At 33.7% G+C, this 12,205-nt stretch overlaps 3 protein-coding genes across 3 annotated transcripts; all 3 read right to left on the bottom strand.

Annotated features, from left to right (window-relative positions):
• Window positions 1-878: 878 nt before the first annotated feature.
• On the bottom strand, window positions 879-2,159 carry LOC11421421 (receptor-like protein 9DC3). The gene has a single exon (XM_024785005.2). It carries the CDS (start codon window positions 2,073-2,075, stop codon window positions 960-962), a length of 1,116 nt encoding a protein of 371 aa, XP_024640773.2. The 5' UTR covers window positions 2,076-2,159; the 3' UTR covers window positions 879-959.
• On the bottom strand, window positions 2,081-3,941 carry LOC120575815 (receptor-like protein Cf-9). The gene is made up of 3 exons (XM_039834760.1): window positions 2,780-3,941; window positions 2,259-2,479; window positions 2,081-2,149 (listed from the first exon to the last, which is right to left on the bottom strand). The coding sequence occupies exons 1-3, from the start codon at window positions 3,939-3,941 to the stop codon at window positions 2,081-2,083; spliced, it is 1,452 nt and encodes a 483-aa protein (XP_039690694.1).
• A 5,129-nt stretch (window positions 3,942-9,070) lies between these two features.
• On the bottom strand, window positions 9,071-11,806 carry LOC11434700 (receptor-like protein Cf-9). The gene is made up of 2 exons (XM_024785004.1): window positions 11,085-11,806; window positions 9,071-10,790 (listed from the first exon to the last, which is right to left on the bottom strand). Exons 1-2 carry the CDS (start codon window positions 11,804-11,806, stop codon window positions 9,071-9,073), a joined length of 2,442 nt encoding a protein of 813 aa, XP_024640772.1.
• Between the last annotated feature and the right edge of the window lie 399 nt (window positions 11,807-12,205).

The raw sequence follows: 12,205 nt of genomic DNA, 5'->3' as shown, positions 1-12,205 counted from the left end.
CCACGCTAGCAGCCATCGAGCAGTTTAATGTATGGTAAGTATTCGAGACATCTGTTGCAAGGTTTCCTGTTGTAGACGATCAGCCGGTTTGACAAAAATAAACTATGTTGGTTCAATTTTCTTGTAGCCTAGTTTAACCTTTTTAATGTAGTAATTTATGTGTTAATGGAATATACATTCTTATGCATACTTCTACTTGTTTTCATCAGCCATTGTTTTCCACATGTCGGTGGTAACATCGAAAACATCTACTTTTGCAGTATCAGATTTCATGCAAAATAGTTTGAAATAGTGATGTGATTCATCATCTACTTTTCCGCAATCTATATCTCACTGACGTGAGCACTTAAAGCACTTTTCAATTCCAAAATTTGTCTGCTTTGCTCTTCCACCTTAAAAGTTGTTAAAAGTAGGTGTATTTAGAGTCCAAAAACTAGTTGGAGAATAGAGTTTAATTCAAGAAGAAAACATATTCAAGGAGAACCCAAAGCTAATATTATATATCAACTAGAACAGAATGAAGTGTCTTCTAAACCTCACTGCACAGCTTAAGAACTTTCTGAACAATTTTATAGTTGTAATTAGATTCCTGAAAGTTGTACCTGTGCTGCCACTAGGTACATAGCAAGCTTACTTGCCATTTGAAGCTATGTACAAAATAGTAAAATATCAACACTTATTGACATAATGAGGATATGCTTTCAAAATATTTTCTTCAAAAGGTTAAAAACATCAAATTGATATACGTGAGATAACTAACAACCAGGAGACAATGAGATGGAAGAAAAAAAAAAAAAAAAGTTGAAGCAATTAAGTCTTGAGCATTTTATAGTATAAATTCATCACTATAAATTTCTTATTTGTTTAACAACTTGAAATATATAATAAACTGGTATTAAAAGATATAGTATATAATTACAAACAGCTGTAACTACATATTTGAAAATACAAACATCAAATTAATTCATTCTTCTGCGATTTGCACAGTATCTGTTGTTTGTTCTTTTCAGTCTTATGTTAAACATGTTTTCAACAATTCTAACAAGCCATTGAGGTTTACCAGTGAAGAAGAATACATTATATCCCAAGAGGAACCCGGATATTGCCCCACATCCATATCCAATTGCCACAGCTTTCCAGCCAAATCCGGATTCTTCTTCATCTTCAGATGTTGAATGAGGTGGCAGATCTTCCTCATTTTTGCATGATTTAGACAATTGGAATCCACACAACATTGTATTTCCTTCAAAAGAATCATTTTCAAATGTATTAAACTGTTGACCTTTAGGTATGATTCCCTCAAGATGGTTTTGTGAAAGGTTTAAGACTGAGAGGAAGTTCAAATTTGTCAAAGCCTCAGGAATCTCACCCGTCAATTGGTTGCATGAGAGGTCCAACCACTCCAAATTTCTCAAATGACTCAAAGATTGTGGAATGCTACCTGTGATTCCATTATTTGAAAGATTAAGTCCTTTGAGAGAATTTAATTCTCCAATGACTTGTGGAATTTCACCTTCAAACATGTTATTTGATAAATCAATAGTTGTGAAAGCAGTCAATATCCTTGTTAGCTCAATGAAAAAACCTTTCACTGTGACCACAACAGAATCATTGTAGTAATAAGAGTCACCCATGTATTGCAAACCAGTGTTATTGTCATTCACATTCATCATTCCTTGAAAGTTCTTGATGCATGATGTTGGCAAGGGCCCACTAAAATTGTTGTTAGAGACATCAAAAATTCTCAACTTGGGAAATGTATGCTTGGTGCTAGAACAGGTGATTGCACCATGAAGATTATTTGATCGTAAACTTATCACCTGTAACTCTGGTAGAGTTTCTAGCCAATCAGGAAATGTATCCTCAACGTTGTTGTCACCAAGGTCCAAAACTTCAAGATATGAACAGTTAGCCAAAGATTGTGGTAATGGTCCTTCCAATTGGTTGCCATTCAACTTTATAGTCTCAAATGCATTTCCTTTGGTAAAGGTTCTAGGAATGCTTCCATAGAGGTTGTTCATTTGCATATCCAATACATTAAGAGAAGTTAATGTTCCCAGGCATTGTGGAATCATACCTGTCAAATTGTTGTGAGCCAAATCGAGCACATAAAGGGAACTGGCATTGCAGAATGTTGAAGAAATGTATCCTGTGAAGTTGTTATTTGAGAGTGAAAAGTATTGAATGCCAGAAGGTGGAATTGGAAGATCTCCTTGAAAGTTGTTGTGAGCCAAATTGAGGGTACGAAGGGAACTTGCATTGCAGAATGTTGAAGAAATGTATCCTGTGAAGTTGTTATTTGAGAGTGAAAAGTATTCAATGCCAGAAGGTGGAATTGGAAGATCTCCTTGTAACTTGTTGAAACTGAGGTCTAAGTACTGAATGTCCTTCCATGAGTTTAAGAGCTTCTTATGAAACCATTTGGGAATTTTCCCACGAATGTTGTTATTGGAGAGATATAATCTTTTCAGATTTCGTGCTGGGAATTTAGGAAAACTATTAATATTAGCAGAGGATAAATCTAATAAAAAAAGGTTGGGTAAGATGGAGTCAGCACTGCTATCAATGTTGATAGAAAGAAAACTATTATGGGAAAGATGGAGAAACCATAGTTTGTTTAATTTTGAAAATTGGTGAAAATCCACAACACCACTCAAGTTTGTTGATGACAAATCTAAGTAAGTAAGATTTTGGAGTTCAAATATTGAATTTGGAAAATGACCTTGTAGGTTGTTATTAGAGAGAAGCAAATATTGCAAAGAATATGTTGAAAACTCACCAATGAACCCTGTGAGGTGGTTATTAGAGAGATCCAAATATTGCAAAGAATATGTTGAGAACTCACCAATGAACCCTGTGAGATTGTTGTTGCTGAGGTACAACTCTAACAACGAAGGCAAAGAATAACACCAATGTGGAATTGTTCCATTTAACATGTTATCACCCAAAAACACATAGCTCAATTTTGAACGTTTTGTGATTTCAATTGGAATTGGGCCAACTAGTTTGTTAGATGATAAATATAAATGAGAAAGATGAGGTAGATGAAAAAGTGATGATGGAACTTGGCCTGTTAGGTTGTTAGAGGAAAGTGCTAAATATTCCAATTTGATTAAATTTCCATAAACAATTGGGATGCTACTACTAAAGTTATTAAATCCAAGATCACAATGAATGAGGTGTTTGAGGTTTGAAAGTAATGGTGAGATCTCACCGTTAAGTTTATTAAATGAAAGGTCCAAATATGTTAGTTGGGTGAGGTTCCACAAAGATAGAGGAACCATCCCATCTAAATTGCACCGTGAAAAATCTAATCGAGTAAGATACTTCAATTGGCCTATGGAATAGGGAATTTCACCTGAAAAAGCAGAGGAAGAGAGGACCAAGTACCTTAGAGGAGTGCTCCAGTTGGACTTTGGAAGTTGACCACTAAGGTTTTGATTAAATGACAAATCCAATCTTTGAAGATTAGGTAAAGAGAGGATGTCACTTGACAAATTTCCTTGCAACTCAGTTTCTGATAGACTAAGAGAAACCAAAGAGGATGACAAATTCTTTAGCATTGACAAAGAGCTCTCTCTGAGGGAAGACATGTTCACAATATTCAAATGAAGCTCCCTTAAATTAGTAGCATTATGAATGAGTTTCTTCCATGTCAATGAATCAAGTTCGACAAAGTTAAAGCTAAGATCAAGTGATACTAATTTTGACAAATGAGAGATTGTGGAAGGAATATTACCATTGAGGTTACAATATGATGTATTTAGATGTGTGAGTTTCACTAAATCTCCAACACCAATAGGCATTGAAGACCCAGAAAAATTATTAAAAGCCAAATTAAGTTGTTGAAGGTGTCTAAGCTGAAAGATGATGCTATTGGGATGTAATTCACCTTTTAGTTTGTTGCAACTGAGGTCCAGACCAATCACGTGATCTGACATGGTGTCGCACGTGACACCATCCCACTCACAACAATCTGTACTGTTTTCCCAAGATTCTGTCTTGAAAGAAAAAGAGGAACAACTAGGACCAGAGTATGAAATAAAAAAAGGATCAGGTTTTGATGAAGTGTCAACAAAAAATGAATTTTTGAATTGTAACAAGGCAGAGGTGTCATGATGGTTGCATAGTGAGAAAGTGTATGAAGTAAAATGAGTAATCAACAACAACAAGAACAAGTGAAATTTAAAAAAGGACCCCATTTCGAGCGACTTAGACTAATACTCTCTTACCAATATTATTTCTTTTTTACTTTATGATGATTTTGTATGTACCAATCCATTACACTCTAGTTATTTATATGTGAAACATAACTGAATAAGTCTTGGCATGCTCTTGTTTTCTAGTTAGGGGTGCTTTCTTCAAACCGTACGAGGCACTCCGATAAGAAGATTTTTTGTGGTTGCAATTTTCTTTATTTTATAAGGGAAGACCAAAACTTTTGAACCGTATGTAATACTTAAGCTGCAATTTTATTTATTCTATCAATTTTTGTCCAAATTAATTACTATTTGATAAGCTTACTTACTTCACCTTTTACAAACATCAATTCTTTTAAGGATACCAATGTTAATGTATCAGTAAAGAGGGATATTTTCCACCTATTTTTAATCTTGTGTAAAAAATTTAAAATTAAACAGATTAAACATCAGTTTTACACTTTTTCTATATAAAAAAAATTCATCAAAATCAAATCATCAAATTAAGCAGTTTTTCATGTATTTATTTTTAGTTTCTTTCTACCAATGTCCATAATTAAATATAAGACTGAGAATCAGATCATCAAAACCCATGGTAAATTTCAGTTATGAACTTTCAAAAATAAAGAAAAATATTCCTTAAAAGAAATTAATATATGTGGTCTATCTTAAAGTCTAAACATGCATTATTCAATACATCTAAAAAATAGATTTCTTTAATATAATAGTGACCATATAATATATTTGCAGTTGATAATATCAAACATAGTTACATTCTTCTTATTTTTGAAAAATAAAAAATATTAGAAACTCTATTGATACTTCCAACAAGTTGATTCTCGATTTACTATCGTAGTCATTATTAAACCGTGAACTGAATGATTACCAATTCAATTAATTGGTTAAGTCTAGTTTTTAAAACATTGGTCCAAACCATTTTTCCCATAAACTAAATTGAAATTTGTTCTTTCACATAACTCAGTTGATAGAGATATGCATTATTATACGTAGGAGCTGAAGTTTGAATTCCAGCACCCTACTCGTTTATTTTGATAAAAGTGAATTTTAACCAACAGACTACATGACCAAAAAATTTGAAATTTGCTCCACACACATTCAAAGTTTCTTAAAAACATATTGAAATGGTGCAAATATCCCCGACGGTATAACTACCGTTGCCTTTCTTCAAATATTGACAGCAATTTGCATTTTTAAAAAACATTCATTTGATAAATTTTTAAAAATCATAACTTACAAAAAACACAATTGCGTAAAACTAAATTAGTTTTAATTTCATCTCTGTTCTAATCAGGCACCAAAATTTATTTATTTGTGTCATTTCAATGTGTTTTTAAGAACTTCTGTATGTGAAAAAGCACTTTTTTTTTTTTGAAAACTTGGTTCTATTCTATGACATTTGGTGTTTTTTTTTTAAAAAACTCGGTATCCGATCTAAAAATCGACTAAGTCCACCAAAATTGACACCAGGGGGAATCAAACCTTAGACCTTTGGAGGAGCAAACTCCAAGATCACAAGCCAACCACTAGACCAACCCCAAATAGGTTGACATTTGGTGCATTTTAACACTATTGTTTGTTGAAAATTGCTTAATCATTCTCATTTACCACATTCATTCAATCATTCTCAATACCTTTTAAAAACATTCATTTGCTTAATGGTAAGCATGTCTTTGAAAAATCAATTCAATTTATACAAAAGTACGCAAAATCAATTTTAAAACAATAGAATACTACAAATTTATTTACTTTTAAACAAAGTGTTGTGCTACATTACATTATCTCTAAGGATGTTGCATCTTCATGATGTTGGCCGGATTTAAATAAAATTTATGGCTGTTTCCTCAAAATGTTGGCATTGAAGTGTCTTATACTTAGTTTAAAAATTTGCAAGTCTCTTTCAAAACTCAAAAGAATAAAGAGAACACCACATGTATTCTACCAAATCAATTATACATGTTCTCATGCCGAATTTATTCATATAAGATGAGCAATGACGAACATGAATGCATTCCAATATATTCTTTTAAAATTAATCATACTGCCATGTCAACTGACAAGTTTCAATTAACAGATGAGCATATCAAGCTCAAAACAACATCTTATAAATGCATTCCTGTTTGTGACACTCATCTTATACCAAAGAGTTCGATGTGAGAACCTATATAGTTGATTCAACAAAATAAATGTTATGTTCTCTTCATTCTTGTGAATTTTGAAACATATATGCACACCTTTATACTAAGTATAAGACACTTTAATCCCAACACTCTCAACAGACTACCATGAATTAAACTTAATTCCAACCAAATAAAGACACTACATAATAATACTACCTAAACATCTTTATCTAGCCGAATCAAACTCTTGAGAATATCTTCAGGTGATCTCAGCAACGTAGCATCCATCTCGATCGTTGGGAACATGTTGTGCTGACCAAATATCGAGAACATGATATTCACGTCGTCCTCGTTCGTTAACTCTAGCCGATTGAACATCAATCACCCCTCTAAGTCGAACGATGACGTTCATACCAAACCTATTCACCCTCCTTGTGTCTTCGTGGTTGAGTCATTGGTTGATCATCCAGTTGATCCTTCAGATATTTTAACGTGGCATTGTCCTGAACCCTAAACGAATTGGACTTTCCACCGTTAAAGCATATTTGAGCGCTGAACAAATTGTCCATTGCTTCAGATCTACACCATAAAAAATTAAAAATAATCAATGAACAACTCATTCAAACATTTCATCAAACATTTGGAGTGCAAATTATACACCCTAAAACTTAAAACTACAACATAAACATCTAAACATTTAATCAACATAAATCATTTACATGTAAACATTGAACCATTTCTTACCAAAAAAAAAATCAAAATTTCAATAAACCCTAAAACTAAAATTATAAAAAAAAACACCTTGTACTAACTATATTATAGGTTAATAGCACTATGATTACTTACTTGTAATTTTGTTGAAGAAATTTTGATGAATTTCGTGAAAATGAGATTGGGGAATTTTTGTAGAGATTTTGAGAGTATGAAAATTGAGAGTATGCAGAACTGCAGGTGCTTCTGTCATTTGTACAAAAATCTCAACGGTAGTTAACTACGGCTAAGAAATAAGCACGACAGTAGTTAACTACCGCCGATTTTATTGCAATGGTAGTTAACTACCATTGGGGGTATTTGCATCATTTCGATGTGTTTTTAAGAAAAATTCAATGTGAGAAAAGCAATATTCAACTAAATTTGGTTATGCAATTGTTAGAATTTATTTTGAGTAAAGTATTTTTTATTTTTTTTGAAAAAATTACTTTAACAAATTAATTCTAAAGTTGAAGGAAGAGTTACCTTTAATTTAAAAGAAATTAAGAAAATAAATTGAGCCAATGAATGAAAGGTATTTTGCGTAGAAAACCGAGTAAACGTTTTAGAAATTGAGTCTTGCGGTGCTCTTGTTTGGTAGTATGTCTTCTTCAACCGTATGGAGCACTCCAGTGGAAATATTTTTTGTGGTTGCAATTTTAGTGATACGATAATTAATTCATTAGCATCCATAGAAATATGACAAGACTTGACTTTAGCCGAATGAGCCAAGTCCATGAAGAAAAATGATATATATATTTTTTTTGAAACACATATATGTGACATCTAGACTCTCTTGGAAGTGCAAGGGGGCATGACTGACTTCCGGTTTGTGGAAGGAACCTGTATAAATTGCTATGTGTTTTTCTTCTCTTTCTTTCTGTTTTATCCGCTGCAACTAGTTCTGAACATCACTTCAGAAATAGAATTCTATCTGCTTCTAATCAGTGTTTTCAGCTTAGGAGAAGAAGAAGAAAAAGTAAACACAATTCAACCCCCCTTCTTGTGTTTTTCTCACCTTCAAAGGCAAACCAGGTCCAGCTGGTGTACTTGGAAACGACAAAGGTACAATCATGGGAAGCTTTATGGCATAAGTAGGTGTTCGGGATTCCAATGAGGCAGAGTTTTTAGCAACTGTATTCGCTCTTGAAGTATCCTTAGAGAAAATTTGGTTAAAAGATGGTGAGATTATATTGGAATCGAACTCTGAAAATGCACTAGAGTGGATTCAGAACAAAGAAGATTCTGTGGAATCTCCGCTTTTATTCTACTAAGGTAAGTAACATAATGATGGTACTAAAAAAGATTTTTTTGAAGAATGAATGCTAATGCATTTTTGAATGGCTGCTAGATCTGATTCTTTGATAGCCTGGTTCAAGCTCTTGGTTTTTGAATGGCTGCATCACCTAGTACCCGTGGCGGAGCCAGAAATTTTATAGAGTCTGAGCAAAAATTATAGAGTCAAGAATTCTTGTGCGGGCGCATGTAAAAATATTGAGTTTGCCCAAAAAAAAATTGAGTGGATTAATGGACTATTGGGTTGGACAAAATATGAAAAAAAGTATTGATTGAGCCTGGGCTCGCCGGGTGATGGATCCGCCCCTGCCTAGTACTGAATTCCTTGAGTTATTGTGTGTGTGCTGGGCGTTGATTATGACACACTGAGGATATGGTTTCGAATAAACATTCTTCAAAAGGTAAAAAACATCACCATCCTTCAATTGAAGCACAAACATCTATATCCATCATAGAAATTAAAAACATCAAATTAAGTCTTGAAAATTTTATAGTATATACATAATTTTGTTTTGAAAGTATCATAAAAGCAATTGATCACTATAAATTCCTTATTTATTCATCAACTTGAAATATATAACACACTGGTACTAAAAGATATATATATAATGCTACATCCCTTAAACTGGGATGTTTAGATTACATACAAACAGTTGTATTTATATATTTGAAAACACCCTCATCAAATTAATTCATCCTTCTACGATTTAAGTTGGCTCTATTGTTTGATCTTTTCAATCTTATGTTAAACATATTTTCAACATGTCTTGCAAGCCATTGGGGTTTTCCAGTGAAGAAGAATACATTATATCCCAACAGCAACCCATATATTGCCCCACATCCATATCCGATTGCTACCGCTTTCCAGCCAAATCCTGATTCTTCTTCATCTTCAGATGTTGAATGCGGTGGAAGATCTTCCTCATTTTTGCATGATTTAGACAATTGGAATCCACACAACATTGTATTCCCTTCATAAGAATCATTTCCAAATGTATCAAATTGTTGACCTGTAGGTATGACTCCCTCAAGGTGGTTTTGTGAAAGGTTTAAGAATGAGAGGAAATTCAAATTTGTCAAAGCCACGGGAATCTCACCCTTCAATTGGTTCCTTGAGAGGTCCAACCACTCTAAATTTCTCAAATGACTTAAAGATTGTGGAATGGTTCCTGTGATTCCATTGTTTGAGAGGTTAAGGCCTTTGAGAGAATTTAATTCTCCAATGACTTCTGAAATTTCTCCATCAAACTTGTTATTTGATAAATCAATAGTTGTAAAAGTAGTCAATATCCTCGTTAACTCTATGGAAAGACCTTTCATTATGATCACCACAGAATCATTATAGTAATTAAAGTATCTGGCTTTACCCATGTATTGCAAACCAATTTGGCTGTTATTCACATCCATCATTCCTTGAAAGTTCTTGAAGCATGATGTTGGCAAGGGGCCACTAAAATTGTTACTAGAGACATCATAAATTCTCAACTTAGGAAATGGATGCTTGGTGCTAGAACATGTGATTGACCCATGAAGATGATTTGATCGTAAACTTAGCACCTGTAACTCTTGTAGAGTTTCTAGCCAATTGGGAAAAGTATCCTCTATGTTGTTGTCACCAAGGTCCAATACTTCAAGATATGAACAGTAAGCCAAACATTGTGGTAATGGTCCTTCCAATTGGTTTCCATTCAATTTTATAGTCTCAAATATATTTCCTTTGGAAAAGGTTCCAGGAATGCTTCCACAGAGGTTGTTCATTTGCATATCCAAAATAGAGAGATAAGAAAATGTTCCTAGACATTGTGGAATCATACCTGTCAAATTGTTGTGAGCCAAATTGAGGATATAAAGGGAACTAGCATTGCAGAATGTTGAAGAAATATCTCCTGTGAAGTTGTTGTTTGAGAGTAAAAAGTCTTCAATGCCATCAGGTGGAATTGGAAGATCACCTTGTAACTTGTTGAAACTCAGGTCAATGTGTATAATGTCCTTCCATGAGTTTAAGAGCTTCTTATGAAACCATTTGGGAATTCTCGCATGAATGTTGCTATTGGAGAGATCTAAGCTTTCCAGATTTCGTGCTTGGAATTTAGGAAAACTATTAATATTGGCATATGATAAATCTAATGAAAAAAGGTTAGGTAAGATGGTGTCAACACTGCTATCAATGTTGATAGAAAGAAAACCATTGTGTGAAAGATAGAGATACCATAGTCTGTTTAATTTTGAAAATTGGTGAAAATCCACAACACCACTTAAGTTTGTTGAAGACAAATCTAAGTTGGTAAGATTTTGGAGTTCAAATATTGAATTTGGAAAATGACCATGTAGGTTGTTATTTGAGAGATACAAAGATTGCAAAGAATAAGTTGAAAACTCATCAATGAACCCTGTGAGATGGTTGTCATTGAGGTCCAACTCTATTAATGAAGGCAAAGAATAACACCACTGCGGAATTGTACCATTAAACATGTTAGAACCTAAATTCACAATGCTCAATTTTGAGCGTTTTGTGATTTGAACTGGAATTGGGCCAACTAGTTTGTTAGATGATAAATCTAAAAAAGAAAGGTTGGGTAGATGAAAAAGTGATGATGGAACTTGGATGTTACCGCTAAAGTAATTATATCCAAGATCACAATGAATGAGGTGTTTGAGGTTCAAAAATAATGGTGAGATCTCACCGTTAAGTTTATTTTGTGAAAGGTCCAAATGTGTTAGTTGAGTGAGGTTCCACAAAGATAGAGGAACCATCCCATCTAAATTGCAATATGAAAGGACTAATTGAGTAAGATACTTCAAATGGCCTATAGATTTGGGAATTTCACCTGAGAAAGTGATGCCAGATAGGTCCAAGTACCTTAGAGGAGTGCTCCAGTTTGATTTTGGAAGTTTACCGCTAAGTTCATTATTTGACAAATCTAGTCTTTGAAGATTAGGTAAAGAGAGGATGGCACTTGACAAATTTCCTTGCAACCCAATTTCTCCTAGCCTAAGAGAAACCAAAGAGGATGACACATTCTTTAGCATAGACAAAGAGCTCTCTCTAATGGAATACATATCCACTCTATTCAAATGAAGCTCCCTTAAATTAGTAGCATTATGAATGAGTTTCTTCCATGTCAATGTATCAAGTTTGAGTTGTTGTTCCAAGTGCCGGTAATTGCTAAGATCAAGTGATACTAATTTTGACAAATGAGAGATTGTGGAGGGAATATTACCACTGAGGTAACAATTTGATAGATTTAGATATGTGAGATTCACTAAATCACCAATACCAACATGCAATGAAGACCCAAAAAAAAAATTTAAAGACAAGTTGAGTTGTTGAAGGTGTCTAAGCTGAAAGATAGTGCTATTGGGATGTAAATCACCATTCAAATTGTTGCAACTGAGGTCTAGTTCAATCACGTGATCTGACATGGTGTCGCACGTGACACCATCCCACTTGCAACAATTTGTACTGTTTTTCCAAGATTCTGTCTTGAAAGAAAAAGAGGAACACCAACCAAAGTTTGAAATTAAAAAAGGATAGGTTTTGATGAAGTGTTGACAAAAAATGAGTTTTTGAATTGTAGCAAGGCAGAGCTATCATGAAGGTTGCACAATGAGAGAGTATAGGAAGTAAAATGAGTAAGCAACAACAACATGAACAAGTGAAAGGTAAAATAAGGCAATAAAATAAACAAGGACCCCATTTAGAGCAACTTACACTTAAAAATCTCTTCTCGATAGTCTTTCGTTTTTAGTTGATGATTTTGAATGTACCAATTGATTAGCCTCAATCTATATATATAGGAAACATAACCGAACAAGTCTTGG

The sequence above is a fragment of the Medicago truncatula genome, chromosome 5 (genome assembly GCF_003473485.1).
Source record: "Medicago truncatula cultivar Jemalong A17 chromosome 5, MtrunA17r5.0-ANR, whole genome shotgun sequence".
Classification (NCBI taxonomy): domain Eukaryota; kingdom Viridiplantae; phylum Streptophyta; class Magnoliopsida; order Fabales; family Fabaceae; genus Medicago; species Medicago truncatula.
The sequence above is the reverse complement of the archived record's forward strand: the minus strand, read 5'-3'. Positions and strand labels throughout refer to the sequence as shown.